Here is a 15669-nt window from a genome sequence, read left to right on the forward strand (position 1 = left end):
CCCGATTGTACCCCCCCCCCTGCCTACGGGCCTGTTTAGCATCATAACATCAAACAAATTGAATAGAAAAATGTTTGTCTTCGTTAAGGGAGGGGGGGAAAGGGCAAAGAAAAATGTTTGTCGTTAAAGTTTCTAGGGATGTGAAACTGTTTTGGAACCTGTGATTAAAATTAAAGTTAACCATATATTATAAAAGACTAGTGCTGAACTATAATATATACAAATTTGGTGCAACTTTAACTATATATTAGCGTGCAAATTAACCATTCTTAAACTTGATTTCAATATGTGGTACCACTGAAACGAAAATAAGGTTCAATTTAGTGCATTATTAAAAGTGTGGCCATTTTGTTAGATATTATGATTGCTGTTATGGAACATCAATAAATTTTCTGAGAATATACAAGTATGCCACTCAAACACTCGTTCTCGTGATTAAATTCGGCAACTTATTACAATTCTTGACATTAACGCCTAAACCCATGAACACCTTTCATTCAAAACTAAACTATTGACCGACAATCTAATAGAAATAACTGTGGCATGCAATATTAAGTTAATGACATCACCCGAAAACGTGACAGCATTTACTTAAATAAATTCAAGACATATGGAACAAAGGGTGTTCTGTGTCGTATAGAAAGACATCTTGTTCCATCGTACTTAACCTAGTGACCCCCATACATCAATCCTTCTTGCCATAAAAATAGACACGCGCTAGAAAGAGAAGAGAGCCGGCTTGCTCACTATATATACGTCTGTGATCTCATAAATCGCGTGCATCTCAAGAGATTTCAATTCTCTAGAACATCATTCGTTATTTCATGGTTACTCCATTATTAAATGTATTTATTTCAAACACAATTATAAAGACACGGGTGGCATTTACCACTTTTAAATACAGACTTGATTATGTAAAGTCTCAATCCTTGAGTGTCAAGATTAATGTTAACATAGTCAATAATAAATTATGATTTGTAATTTATTCCTTGTCATAAGCTGCATTTTGAGTATTTTCCTTCTAAAATTACGGTAAAATAACCGGCACCAGTCTGTCCATCCAATTAACCGTAAATCTAACGGTTAATTGAACCATAACTGTAAAGAACATTTTTTTACCTTTACGGTTTTAAAAACGTTCACAACTAGTATGGTAAAAAAACAATGAATACGAAATTAGACGGTTTTTTAACCATTTAAAATTAGCATGGTTTTAAAACTGTTTGAATAAATTTAATAAGCATTAGAAGCTAGTTTTTTTATTACGCAATGGTTGTGGTCGAGTTGTGTTTTATCACATGAACCGTGGAATGTGGTTTAATTCAATTATCTGGTTGTTTCACCTATCGTTAGAAATGGAAAAAACTAGACTTTTTGTGTTATTGTGCGGGATTGAGAATATCGTATTCTAATAGTCCAGAGTCACAAATTGAGTAGTGTATGTCACTAAAGTGTTAAAATGTGTTACATTGGAAATGTTTTCGTGTGTTAAAAGGAATGGGGAAAATATTGTGGTGTCAACGCTGGGAGTCGAACCCCCGTTCTGTTAATCATGAGAATAGGCTATAATATGTACCCAGCAGCTAGGAACTAAGAGGCTTAATTAGGTGGGCCAAGTTGGTACGAAAAATCTGTTAGTTAAGTCGTATTAATTGAAAGCAAATAATAAACGGTTTTTCTCACAGTTAACAGATAGAGAAGAGAACAAATGGGATCTCCATTTTAAAAAATCATTATGAATTTGTAAAATTGTAATAAATATTCAATTTTGTATAAAATCTTTAAACTTCTGTAGTATACAAATTATTGACAGGGTCAACATAGAAAAATGATTTTTAAACTTCTAAAAGCATGAAAAATCAATTAACAACAAAGGAAGTATAATTATTTCTCAAGTAACACCTGATAGAAGTATATAACAGAAAGTTACGTTCCAGGTGCGGAAAACTTTTAACCTTTTAGCATGGATAATACAATAATAATAATTAGAATACTGTGTTAATGAATGATTTTATATTATTCTTCATAATTTTGTTGATTAAAATTAATGATCAGTACTTATAAGCGATTTAATTTTTTGAGTTTTGACCAGTTTTTTTCGAACGAGTGCGTTGTAGTACGTAGGCTTGTCGTACGTAGGTAGTAGTACGTAGTCAACAGTACGTAGGCTTGTTCGACTCCAATAGTTACAAAAGAGTGACACGATTAAAAAACTGAAGATATTCATTGAAAATAAAATTTATTATGGTGAAAAGAATTAATAAATGTTGCCGTACGACGGGTTCATTTGTTGATAGATCCTAATCAAAATTAAATTTATTACACGCCAATGTGTATTATTAATTACTACTTTTTACACTATATAATATCTTTACGCTTTAATATTATATTTAAAAAAATCTTCCTTTACACTTGATTTGAATTATATACATATAAATTTAAAATAGTTTTTTATAGATCCGATGCAAAGCGTTTAAGAAACTTAACATTTTAAAGAAAATTATGTCATGATGATACATATGATGATACATGATGATGACCCGAAATCGTGTTGATGATGTATACTTTTAGTATCTTTGTTAAAAATTAAGTATAAAAGGTGTTCTCATTAGGGTTCACAAACATGAATTCGAGGAAATAAAGCCAAAAACGCTATCGAAATAATTCGAATCACTAGTAAGGAAAGTTGGGGGAAACCAGTTTTATTGCCTGGTGAAACTAGGAGGCGTTTCATATAATCGATTTTAAACTCCTCTCTGTTTCTTTGCCAAGTAGGTTTTGATTGCTTTAGATGCGCCTTACTCGGTAATGATTCATTTGATTTCGATAGTTTTTTCTTCTTGCTTTCAGCGCTACTACCATATACTTTTTTTACTTTCTTCGCAGGTTTTTAAAATACACATTAAATGCAGTAGCATTCTGTACATGTGTAGTTCGTTCACTTATGAGGTACAAAATCTAAAAAGACTTTCTTAATTTACAAAATTAGCAAAATAGTAGTTATGTAGAATGCGAAATCAACTGTCGTTAGCTACTTTTCTTGTGAATTAAAGGTTCAGCAATATACTATAACAATATACGACAAGCAACAATATACTATAAGGGTTATTTTAAATATTCTATGAAGAAATAATTTTTGAGAAACATTATTATTTTTATCAATTACCGGCATTTACTGACACTGAAACATTATTATTTTTATCATTTACTAGTATTAATAGAGTCCGATATTTTTCATATTCGCATTTTTGTATTAACTTGTTTGATTTAAAATAAATTATTAGATAAAACAGAAACTTACCGCTAAGCACTGACTTTCATGAAGAAGTAACGATGAAATCTTAATATTTTCTAAGCAAATATAACATGGTTTGAGAGGCTCTAGAATATCTTTCTTTTCCGCTTCAGATACGGCAGTAACCAAACAAGATTCACTGGGCACTTTACTAAGGTTCTCTTTACTTTTCGATAGCTTTTGTTTCATTTCAGAAATAGGTTTATCTTCCACATTATCGGCACTTGTTGATCTAGTCTTTGCCTCTTTACTTTTGACTTTGATCTTTTCCAAAGTTTCTGGACTTTTCTTTTGAGGTGATGTCATTTTGACATCCAAAGAAGGTGATCTTCTGTTCATAAGCCCCCTAGCATCCTTCTTTGCGTGGCTGTGAAGTCTCTCAGGTTGTTGGCTCCTATTGCAACTATTGCAAGGATTAGGTATTGCAGCTATCATCGCTGAAGCCCTTTCTTTATTAGCATGCTTCGTATTTTTATCCACATTGTATTTGTTGTACATTATGAAATTCTTTGGTTTGTGCAATGAATCCGATGAATCACTTGCCATTTTCAATCGTTTCGGATTATCTTCTTTGCCTTTATCGGAACAACTACTATCACCACTGCTATCATCCGAATCAACTTGTATCACAGGATGGTTTAAATTGGGCGTAGGTCGTCGAAGAACTTTGGTTTGTGGTCGTAAAGATCGTTTACTGGTTGAATTACTGGCAACAGAATGTTCTTCTGGTGTTACATTTTTCACGTTGTTGTTCTGATCGTTCTGTTCCTTGTTTACAACCAAATTCTCAGCTTTCGCACCATTCGATGTATCCGAAGATGTTTTGGCTTCATTTTTGGCATTCTTTCTACCCACACTTAACGTAGGTATGTGATTTGATATGTTTTTATTTTCTTTCCCCTTCTTTGGGGAAAAGTCAGCTTTTACAACACCCGTCATATGGCTTTTATTCCTTATCCGATTATTCGATAACAGTTTTCTCGCGGAACAGACGGATACGTGTTGATTCTTCTTGGCGAAAGGAACAGTAACTTGACAGTGGGAACAGATCCAAAAGCTGATTTGACTGTATTTCCAACCGGCAGGCCTTTCGGGTGTTGATGCGCGCTTCTCAGCTGGGAGATTTTTATTGGAAATTCGCCACTTTTCCAAACATTTTTGTTCGTGAAATGTAATAGATCGTGATCCAAACTCTTTTGAACAAATATAACAAGTGACAAATGATTTTGGACCCATTCAGAATTCAAAATAAAAATGATTCATCTTTCTTCCTTCGTGATTTTTTTTTTCTTAGCCTGGTGGATAAATGAATGAAATCGTTAAAATGAAGTTATATTTAAAACATTTATTAACTGCAGTGCGGTGTAGAAAAAATTTAAAATAATTCATAAAGTAATAATTTTAACCTCAAAATTAAATACAAAAATAAAAATTTTCAGAAATCTATGTTACAAAACATTTTTATATTACTTTTGTTAAAAAATAAAGGAATGAATAAAATATAAATAAATGTTCTCTCAATTGTGATCGTCAAAAATAGAATAATGATGATTAAGTTTTTTCTTGTTTTATGTAATTAACTTAAATTATTATTCAACTACATATAACAGTAATGAGATTAAATTGAAATTTGTTATGAACAGTGTGAGTTTCATTTACGAGGGTTGTAAATTAAATAGTGGCAACTTAACCTTTAAACTCACAGAAGGACGGGCATGCGCAAATTAGATATGGGAGCTGTGAGGTGGGGCTGTTGTCGATGTGTAGAGTGCAAAAAAAAGTCGATTTGCTTAGAAGGGTAGTTGTTGTGTGGCGTGAAAGTGAGGAGTTTCGTTTCCATCGCTCTAAAGCCTGTTTTCAAAAGGTGATCAGCGGTCGTGGCTTACAATCGAGGCTGCCCGTGGCAAAAATGCAACAGAATGCTATCGAGGATTAGTGGAAGCCTTTGGAGCAAATGCTTTACCATATAGGCCAGTAGCACGATGGATTCAAGCGTCTCGTCTTTTTTCGTCATTAAGCCTTTTCACAACATGCTTTAGAGCGATGGAAACGAAACTCCTCACTTTAACGCCACGCAACAACTACCCTTCTAAGCAAATCGACTGTTTTTTGCACTCTACACATCGACAACAGCGCCACCTCACCGCACCCATACCCTATTTACGCATGCGCGACCTTTTGTGAGTTTCAAGGTTAAGTTGCCACTATTTAATTTACAACCCTCGCAGAATTTTATCTGTTGTTCCAACAAAAATTTCATTTGGATCTTTAAAGAAGTTTTATTCGTAATTATGTCTAGGTTTCTTAATTATTCAAACCTAAAAGCAAATGCAAATCTGTACACACACAATTATAAATTTAAATGTTTGGAGACACAGTTGCTTTAAGCCCTTTAATCTAACTAACATTTAACTAATCTATATTAATATAACTCTTTATTATTATATAAGCTGCGAGAAAAATATAGAACAGCTTAACATAAACTGTTTACTTGCAATCTTTTATTTCTGTATTATCATTTATTTCGTGTATCATCATTTGATTCCCAACTCGCTAAACGGAATTAGGTTAGGCTTAAATTTGAAAGACACATTACAAGTTGTTTCCTTTTTTATACTTTAAAATCGGCTATTTCTCGAGGAAATGTTAAGTTCTTACGACAAACCATATTATTTACATCAGATTTAACAAGGTACCTACAAACGATGTCATGCGCATGTGTCGAATCTAATTGGCTTCTGAAACGACAAACGCCAGAATTTATCTACGTTGACATCACTTGTAAGTATCCAATTGTTCAATCGCTTAATATTTATGTTCTTTGATGCCAAAGCGAAAATGAAATATCATCGGTTTGGTGACAACATACATACGCTTTAATGCTTCATATTATAAAGATATCTTCTTATTATAACAATATCTTTGTAAATTTCGCACTTATACTGCATAGATTGCTTCTAAATCCCCCGCCCTAAATATATAAGTTTAGAAAACTTGTGAAAAAGAGAATTTTAAAAGTAACTTCAAAATTTGAACATTTGAATGCAAAACATAAAAACGCTTTCAAACTCTTACTTTATGAAGGCCGTGAAAAGAAAAGGAAGAATTAAAATCATAAAAAATTAGTTGATCAATTGAGACTGAAATTTGCCTTCCATTAGGCTAAAAAAAAAGCCTATAAAGCTGTTTTTCAGAGGCTCAATCATCATATGAAATAATTAAATAGGCTCAATCATCATATGAAAATAGCTTCTTAGCTATTTTTATAACTGATATAAGTTGGCAAGAGTTATTTTCAAAATTATTAGATTAAATTTATTCTTAACTTGACAGAGCCCAATATGCTAATGTCAATATGAAGAAGGAGCACGGTTTTGAAAAAAATAAGCGGCGTTTTCGGTATGTTTTCTAGTTATCAGAAAATTTTTTCACTAAATTGATAATTTTTTAGAAAAAAAATTGGGGATATTTTGTACACGCTACTTGGTTGCTCAAGACTCCTGACTAATTTTTCGGCAAAATAGTATGTTTAATTTTAAAAGTTATACGGTTTTAAGGTAGTGAATAGTGACTTTTTAATGCACTCTTTCATTATTTTTTGTTTGCGTCGTTTGCATTGTTTTGCGTCATATGTAATTTGAAGATTCAATATATTTTAAGCTCTCGTTCTTTTTTTATTGGTTTCTAAAAAAATTAAGTTTACAATTTTTTAAATCTATTTTAGTAAATTGAAAAGAAACAGAAAAAAGGAATGTATTTTTAATGAAGCAAAGGCTTCATGACAGTTTTTACAACCTACATTTTCAATCAAAATAGAACAAATAAGCTATAAAAGTACACAAACGTTAATATCAAGGGCAACTTAATAAAATAAGGAATGGTGCGGCGTATTAGAGTAAATATAGAGTAATAAATTTAAGAGAATACGATGTTTGAACAAAAGGATTCCAACAGTAAATAAATTTTTAATCGAATTTAAAATTCATCATTTTATAAAGCATAAAATGCGGTATTTGAATAAAATGATTTTAATAATAAATGGTTTCTTAATCAAAAAAGATTAAAAGGCAATATTTCATGAATCGCAATATGTGTTTCATGAAGCCTATATCATCTTTTGTTGGTTATTTTTGCATATTTTCATTAGTTTAAAGTTTTAAATTAATGCAAAAGAAAAATAATTAAAATATATAAATTATCTCTATAAAATAAACAAAATAACGCTAAAATATAATTAAAGTTTTCTGTGTTACAGTACATGCAGTACTTCAGTGTACGTGCAGAAAAAAAATCTTGTAAAAATAACGTACAGCACGGTAATTACATGTTGCGTAAAATGAGACATAAATAAGTTAATAAAACCAAAATATATAACATTTAAACCATTTTATGGGTTATTTATCCTTTCATGTAGTAACGGTTTACTAGAAATTCTGGCTTTCAAAATTTTAGTTATTATTTCCTCACAATTTAGTAAAGAATACAAAACTGAAGTAAATTTAACCGACAAAATGGCTTTTATACCATGCTCTAAGTTATTATGATAAAATTTCCAAATTTTACCACATTTACCAAATTTCATTGTTAATTTCAGCAAAATCATCACCAAAGCGATTCAATTAAAATTGCCAAGCTTTTTAGTGCTCTTATAGGTAAAGAAAGGATATTCTAGTAATTTTAATAGTAGATTTTATAGTTTTTTTTCCCTAATAGTTGGTCTAATAGTTTACGATATTTTAGTAGATCTGATAATGTTTTTTTTTTCTTAGTGTGCCAAATCACAGTACTGGCTAAATTATTATCGAGATTCGGTTTTTTCAAATAACTTAAAGATCTAATTGGATAACAAGAGTTAATCATAATAATTAAAAAATAAAGAAAGAAAAAGATGATTAGTTAATCATAATTATAATTAATAATAATATATAATTAATAATAATAACTTTGGAGCTTTATTTCTTAAAATAAAAAATAATAATAATTTTTAATAAAAATATTAAACTGAANATATATATATATATATACACTAACTATAACACTAAGTATAGCAAATTTACAGAACAGATTTAATATAGTTTTATACTAAATTCTGTCTAAGATCTGACGCGAAAAAAAAACCTAATAAATAAACAAAGAACTCAAATCAATTAAATAAGGTGCATGTGAAATTTTCGTTATTCATGATAATGCTTTTTAATACTTATTTTATTCCTAATAAATTTTAAACGTTTTATAAATCCAATAACTACCAATATGTAAGTAATAAATATAAATTTGAGTTTGTCAGCTGTTTCAAATCCAAAAGCAATTTCATTTTATAAATAAAAGTTTGAAAAAAATGTTTGTGAGGAAATTTTAAAAATATTTTCAAAGCTTTAATGAAAAGTTATTGCTAATTTAAAAGTTTATAAAAAATTTTTATTGCTAAACTAAAATAACGCTCAAATATATTTGTGTTTTAATAAATGCTGCATTCGTTTGTATTTAAACATATTGTAAATAAAATAAAATTGAAAATAAAATTGATTATTTAACAAAATTAAAATAATTACAGTTATGCCTAAGAATACAAATCTAATATTGAAAAAAAAAAAAGTTTAATTTTTATTTCATTAGAAGAGAAACAGTGCACCTGACATTGAAAAGAGAAATGGATTACCTGCAGAACATACGTGTATAGGAGGAAAAACGGAATTACGGCGCACTCTAACTGTGCCAGATAACTTCTGCCTTTTTACAACAGCTGATTAAAAAACTTACTCTCTCATTACTTTCACGCAGTGATACAACAGCTCCATCTATTTTTCAGTACCAGTACTACAAAACATTATTATACCTATGTTTTCAAATAATGGCGAAAATCAGATTGACTTACTAATATTTTATCATAACTTCGTCAATCCGAACCGTAACAATAATATTTGATAATATAAAAATTTCATTTGCTTCAAAAAAATGATGGTGGAGTTTTTATATGACCTAGTGCATCTATCAGGTCCATTTTCTTGTGATTATTCATTTAATAATAACAATATTAAGAAAACAATGAAACGCAAAAACTTTACTTCAAATGTTAAACGATAAAAAAATTTTACGAAAAAAAGTTTTAAAAAGTGTTAAACCAGGATTATCCGGGCATTTATTACTAGAAACCTTTACATTAACCGAAGTTAATTTCACTAGTAATTTTAATCATACTTACTAGAATAAAAATCAAGAAATTCATATTCCTCAAAAAAATTCATCCAGGTAAACGGATCATGTTTTAAAGTAGGAGTCTTCAATGCTAGTTCTAGCCCTCTGAAATATATCATACAGTTAAAAACGATAGGCCAAAGACAAAATTTAAAAAAAAAAGACTAAAAATACCTTTATTTCAAAACATTACTCGTAGTACTAAAGACGGAAATGCTATTAAAAAAAATATTTTAAAAAAAAATCTGAATAAACTGTTTGATGCTGCTTTATTAATACCGAAAGGAATAGTAAACAAATTAGTTTCGCATTGATTTACACAGCCTTATACTTATAAACAGCTTTCACAAAAATATGATTTTATACATGCATTATTGTTTGATAGCAAATTAGTCTAAATAAAACAAGGACGCGCGTTGTAGAACAAAATTGAAACCTGATACAAAACCGTATAAAAATAGTAACATGAGGCTTTTTTTTGCATTATCCACCAAGAAAATTTGCATACAAAGATTTCTTCACCCCGTTATAGATGTCGTTGCAAAAATGGTTGCCTTTGTCCAATCTAGGAATGACATTTAAATTTTTAAATGTATTGAAAAAATAATTCTCAGCAATTTTCACTAAAATTAATTGTTATTATTTTCTTCCTCCATTACAGCAAATCTTTATCATCATAAGCACACTTGTGGCCCCCACTATTTCCCGAATATTTTGCTGCGGCCTCGTTTTGCTGAGATACCTTTAGGTTTTTGTGATTTTCCTCTTCCTCAACGCATATTTGACTTAGCATCATGAAAAAAGAAGTCAACTGCTCTATCCATTTTTCAGAAGCTCTCTTTCGTCTTTTGCATTGTTTTCAAGACCCGCAGTGGACTGATTTTTAAGACGCGGTTCCCAGCAGATCACCGAAATCAAGCATCACTGGCTGCGGTCAGTGTGCGGGTGGGTGACCACTTGGATCAGGCTGTGTAGGGACCGAAGGTGTGCGGTATGGGTCCTCGTTAAACTGTGCTACCGTAAAGTGCTCGACTTCGCGTGCAGGTTGTCGGGCTACCGAAGCAAGGGTGCCGTCCCCTCTGCAGAGGATCAAAATTGTGATGGCATGTCTTCGGATCATCCTCCGGGATGTTTCCCAGACCGTCGCCAATAGCCCATTGTGCAGCTCTAGTGCGACGTAAATTAACAACAACAACAACAACCCAGATCTTCGGCAATAGCCTATTGTGCAGCTCTATTGCGACGTAAATGAACTAAACAACAACAAGCATTGTTTTCAAAAATTACATTATATGATTGCTCATCTAGAGCCAACGTTTCCACCGTGAGAGCTACAGCCCACCAAGAGGCGTTAATGACTTCTAGGGGGGACGTTCATGTTGTTCAGAGTTTCTGGAAAAATTTTACAACTTACAGCAGAAAATAATTTTTAACGTCGAGTGCACTAGTTTACCAACTATAAATTTAGCAATTTATAGAGAATGAAAAAATTTTAATTGAATAGCTTTCAAACAAATAAGAATTTCTAGAAGAAAAAAAGAAAATCTCGTAAAGTTTTGAATTTAAAATGGCACCACGAATTTCAAATTGGTAGTTGCATTTCAGCGGAATTTTTAAAAATACCTCTTTTTTAAAACTCGATTTCTTAGGAACTATTCCATTGATTTCCCTCACATTTTGTAAAACTACATTCTTTGAAATGATGTAATAAATTGTTTACCTTCCAATTTAAACTTTTTTCGAATATTATTAAATAAATATGATAAATATTTCCTAAAAGTTATTTCTTGCACCGAATTTGGATAAACAAATCTTATAATCACGAGCAAAAATTCTTCAAATCGCATACAAATTTCTCGAGATGTGGTGAAATACGAAGAAAAAAAATTAACTTTAAGGTGTCCAAACTTTGGACCGATCTCCTGATCAAACTAAAGACCATATAACCTAAATTGCTATATTGAGGGTCAGAAATCCGCCAAAAAAAAGGTATGTTCATTCAGGGAAAGTATGCTTTTGTGTTTGATTTTGTAACTCAAAATATCGTCTACACTAAGTAATTAACATGATTGAGTCCTAGAACGTGAAGTATATACGCACTGTACTGTACATTACCGCTATATAGCCATCATTTGCCTATAGAACGCCAAAAATCAGATAGCTGTTGTTTGCGGCAACGTGTTAATAAATCTTGTGTAATATACCATCGAACAACAAAAGTTGGCGCAAATTCACACCAAATCGTTAATATTGTAACCAGTATATATTTCATGAAAAATAAAAAATAAAAATTTTTAAAAAAAGTCCTGAAATTAATGTTTTAGACTATGCCATTAAAAAAATTGTGGGCAAAGTTCATTTTCAAAAGTAGTTAAACATAAAAAAAAAATTGTTTTTGATGTTTGAAAATGTTAATTTTGTTTGAAAATGGTCGACGAGATAGTACGCAAGAAAATTCGTAAGTTGAGTTATTCGACGAAAAACGTTTAGATCCTTTTAAATTTGATTCTGCGATATGTGGTTTATAATAAATAAATATCTTCCTCGAATTGATTAGATAATTAATGATCAATTAAGGACTTTTTTGTACGAAATAAATAATATTCATAACAATCTTTTTTTTTTATTTTGTAGCTATTAACATGTTGTCTTATCATTTATGAATTCAAATATTTCATTCACAAATGAGAAAACAAAAATCATGAAAATATGTCTGAATTTCAAGAACAATTTTACAATAATGGGTGACATAATAACATAGTAAACAAGGTACGAAGGGCAAAGTAACATGATTAAAAATTGCCACACTTTGATTAGGAAGTGTTTTTTAACATAAAAAAGAAGAAACGTAATAACTGTTTTTAAATACAGGTGGCATTGCATTCATTCTTTTCTAAGTAATTAAAAACATTGTTTTCTGAAAAATTTATATGCACTTAGTAATATAAACAACGATGATAAAAATATCACTTGAATTTTATCTATAGAATTTTATCAAGATGTGATCTCATACATTCCCTTTATGTCATTAAAATAAAGGAATTCCCCTAAATTTCGCTTCTATCTGTTTGTGTGACTCAAAATAACATATCAATATCTAGATAAACGCGACAAAGTCAAAATATATTGCACATTTTTACGTTTTTTGGTAAATCGTAATAGCACAGAGATTAAATCAGTTAATGACTTACTTTGAAATGTGAAATATGTTAATTTTAGCTTCTGGAAGGTGGAAGGTTTTTTTGGGACTGAAGCAATAAATATCTAAAAAATCAATCGATAATACAAATAAAGCTGCTCTATCGTAATACGTAGGCTTATATATTTGCGTGTTTACTAATTGAATACCCGTTCTTTGTATTCGTAAATAATCTATAATTCGGAATTAATCACCACAAAGTCAAGAACAAATCTGAGAGGAATATAGGGATGCCACAAAATGATTTTAAATAATTCAATTTCGTTATTTATTATTATTTCCTGCACTTCTCAGTGACTTCATGTTATTAGACAGCACAAAACATGAATTTAGAAATTCACTTCTATACTCAGTGAGCCTTAGCCTTCTTCAGAATTTCAAACCACGTGCCTCAATCTTGGGCTCTTTTTCCCATCTAGTTATTTTCACTTTTAGATCACCATTGAGAGTTTTGCAACCTAAGATTCGGCCACTCTCTTTCAAGTACCAGTTGTTTTGGCTGTATAAATAATTTTTTGGTGGTCATTAACTCTAATATGTTCGGCCCCTCTTAATAAAACTAATTACGTCTACGTGTTAGCAAATTCTGTATAATTCTACGTTTGTTTTTCTCCGAATTCCATTTACTTGAACACCTCCAAAAATACTCCTTAAACTTTTACTCTAAAAAATAGTTTTATTTTTAAACTTCTTTTGCATATATGAGTTAAAACATCTCTAAGTAAGCATTTGTAAATTTTTATCGTTATTATTGTGACAAGTTTGACCTTAATTCTTTAAGCGACAGAAGCATCGGTTGGCAGAAGTAATTTTACTATAGATTTCAGTAGTTATATTATTCCGTGCGCTAATCTCGGAGCCTTGATATGTGAATGATCTCAAATTTATAGTTGTTTATTTCTAAAAAGAAATTATAACATTCGGATTTTGTACATAGCATATTTAAAATTAAAAATTCGTCCAATGAAATTAAGTTTTAAAAACTTTACTCCATTAATTTTGCTTTTTACTAAAACGAAATAAACACGTGACGAGGCTCCGATAACTTTAGAAATAGTAATGAATCGGTGACGTGATTTCAATACGCATTCTAGAGATAATCAATCAAACATAACAAATCAAAAATAATTATTGAAAAACGTGGAATAAACTTTTTGATCGGAGCTGAAAACTTTCTAACATTACTGGTATTATCCTTTAAATGCATGTAAAAATTAAATCATCTACAATTAAATTTATAACAATGGCTAATGTTGAACTAATAAGAAAATTCCATTTTAAAATATCTCTCCCGAACAATCTAAGTTAATTTTTTAAACGTATTTTACCCTTCCTTACCTTTCTACCCGTCTACATTTCAGGACGCTAGTAGAAATAGTTTTGAGGTGTAAGCGAGACAAACTCATAAATTTATTATTATGCTAGGAGGCTAAGCGCCCAGCTCGCTACCACTCACCAAACCCGATGATTGCTTCGCAATAATTGTTTTTGGACAGAAAACAGTTTTTCTACAAAAGTTGAAATTATTCCAAAATGAATATGTACCAAAAGGAATTCTGCTTGCTTACGCTTGTGCCACCACTTCCCACGTCCAATTTATATATATTCCTACTACAGGGTGCGTAGCCAAATTATTTAACAAAAAATAAGCACCTTTTAAGCACTTTAAGAAAATATAATTAGGCACGGTTGGAAAATTTTTGACAATTAACGGTTTTATCTTGTTTTAACCATCATGTATAAAATAAAAAAATAGATAAAAAATTAAAAAAACAAAAACTATTGGCATTGTTTTTGACAATTGTCAAAAATCACGAAATTTTGAATCACGTAAAAGGAATGGCGCTTTTATACGCTACGGACTGACAACACGCAGAAATAGATTGGGGGTGAATTAATCGGGAAAACGTTGAATGGAACAATGCGAACTGCGTCTTATAGCATAATTCGAAGCGAAAATCAACATAGTAAAAGAAAAATCTCATTTTGTTGTTGTTAATTTACGTAGCACTAGAGCTGCACAATGGGCTATTGGCGACGGTCTGGGAAACATCCCGGAGGATGATCCGAAGACATGCCATCACAATTTTGATCCTCTGCGGAGGGGATGGCACCCCCGCTTCGGTAGCCCGACGACCTGCGCGCGAAGTCGAGCACTTTACGGTAGCACAGTTTAACGAGGACCAATACCGCACACCCTCGGTCCCTACGCAGACTGATCCAAGTGGTCACCCACCCGCACACTGACCGTAGCCAGTGATGCTTGACTTCGGTGATCTGCTGGGAACCGTGTCTTGACGATCAGTCCACTGCGGGTCTCATTTTGAAAAAGGGAAAATTAAGCACTTTTTAAAAACACCCAATGTAAAAGGCACCTGTAAGGGCTTTTATAAAACGAAAATAAGCACCTTAAAGCACTTTTTAAAAACGCTACGCACCCTGTACTGTTATAAATATTTAGACCTATTGTTGAAAGGAAATCATTTTTTTAAGTAATCCCTTTTTAAAATAACATTTATATTATTCAAACAAATTTGATGAGTTCCCAACCCAAATTCAATATTTTCGCTTACCGAATGGGCGGAGATATTAAATACTATTTTTGCCTTTATGTCATTGTGCATGAAGCTGATCGTTAAGTTCTAAATCAGTTAACAGATCTCCTTAACTGTAATTTATCACAGTATATTAATGCTACTTGCAGAAAAATAATAATTGTAAAAGGTTAATAAGATTAGACTAGAGCCCCTGAATTAGACTACCTTTCTACATAACTTAATACGTAGAATTATATAATAATAAAAAATTCTCTTAGTTTTCACTAGGGATTTTATTAATTTTATGCTGATGACAAGAAAAACTAGATCCTACCTCGTGATTTTTAGGGCAATAAAAATGCATGGACAATGATGGAAAACTGCGACACCGTTAGATTTTTATATATAGATTTTCAAACTGATTCGCTTTATTTCTTTCCTCG

At 31.1% G+C, this 15669-nt stretch overlaps 1 protein-coding gene across 1 annotated transcript in view; it reads right to left on the bottom strand.

The window, feature by feature from the left end:
• The window catches only part of LOC107438753 (zinc finger protein 474), a 72691-nt gene extending 63647 nt beyond the window's left edge, over positions 1-9044 (bottom strand). Inside the window, exons 1-2 of the mRNA XM_016051111.2 lie at positions 8955-9044; positions 3302-4590 (exon numbers count right to left, since the gene is read on the bottom strand). Of these exons, the coding sequence (XP_015906597.2) occupies positions 3302-4531 (1230 nt within the window). The 5' untranslated portion in view covers positions 4532-4590; positions 8955-9044. The remainder of the gene's footprint in view (positions 1-3301; positions 4591-8954) is intronic.
• Between the last annotated feature and the right edge of the window lie 6625 nt (positions 9045-15669).

This window comes from Parasteatoda tepidariorum, chromosome 1, assembly GCF_043381705.1.
Source record: "Parasteatoda tepidariorum isolate YZ-2023 chromosome 1, CAS_Ptep_4.0, whole genome shotgun sequence".
Taxonomy (NCBI): domain Eukaryota; kingdom Metazoa; phylum Arthropoda; class Arachnida; order Araneae; family Theridiidae; genus Parasteatoda; species Parasteatoda tepidariorum.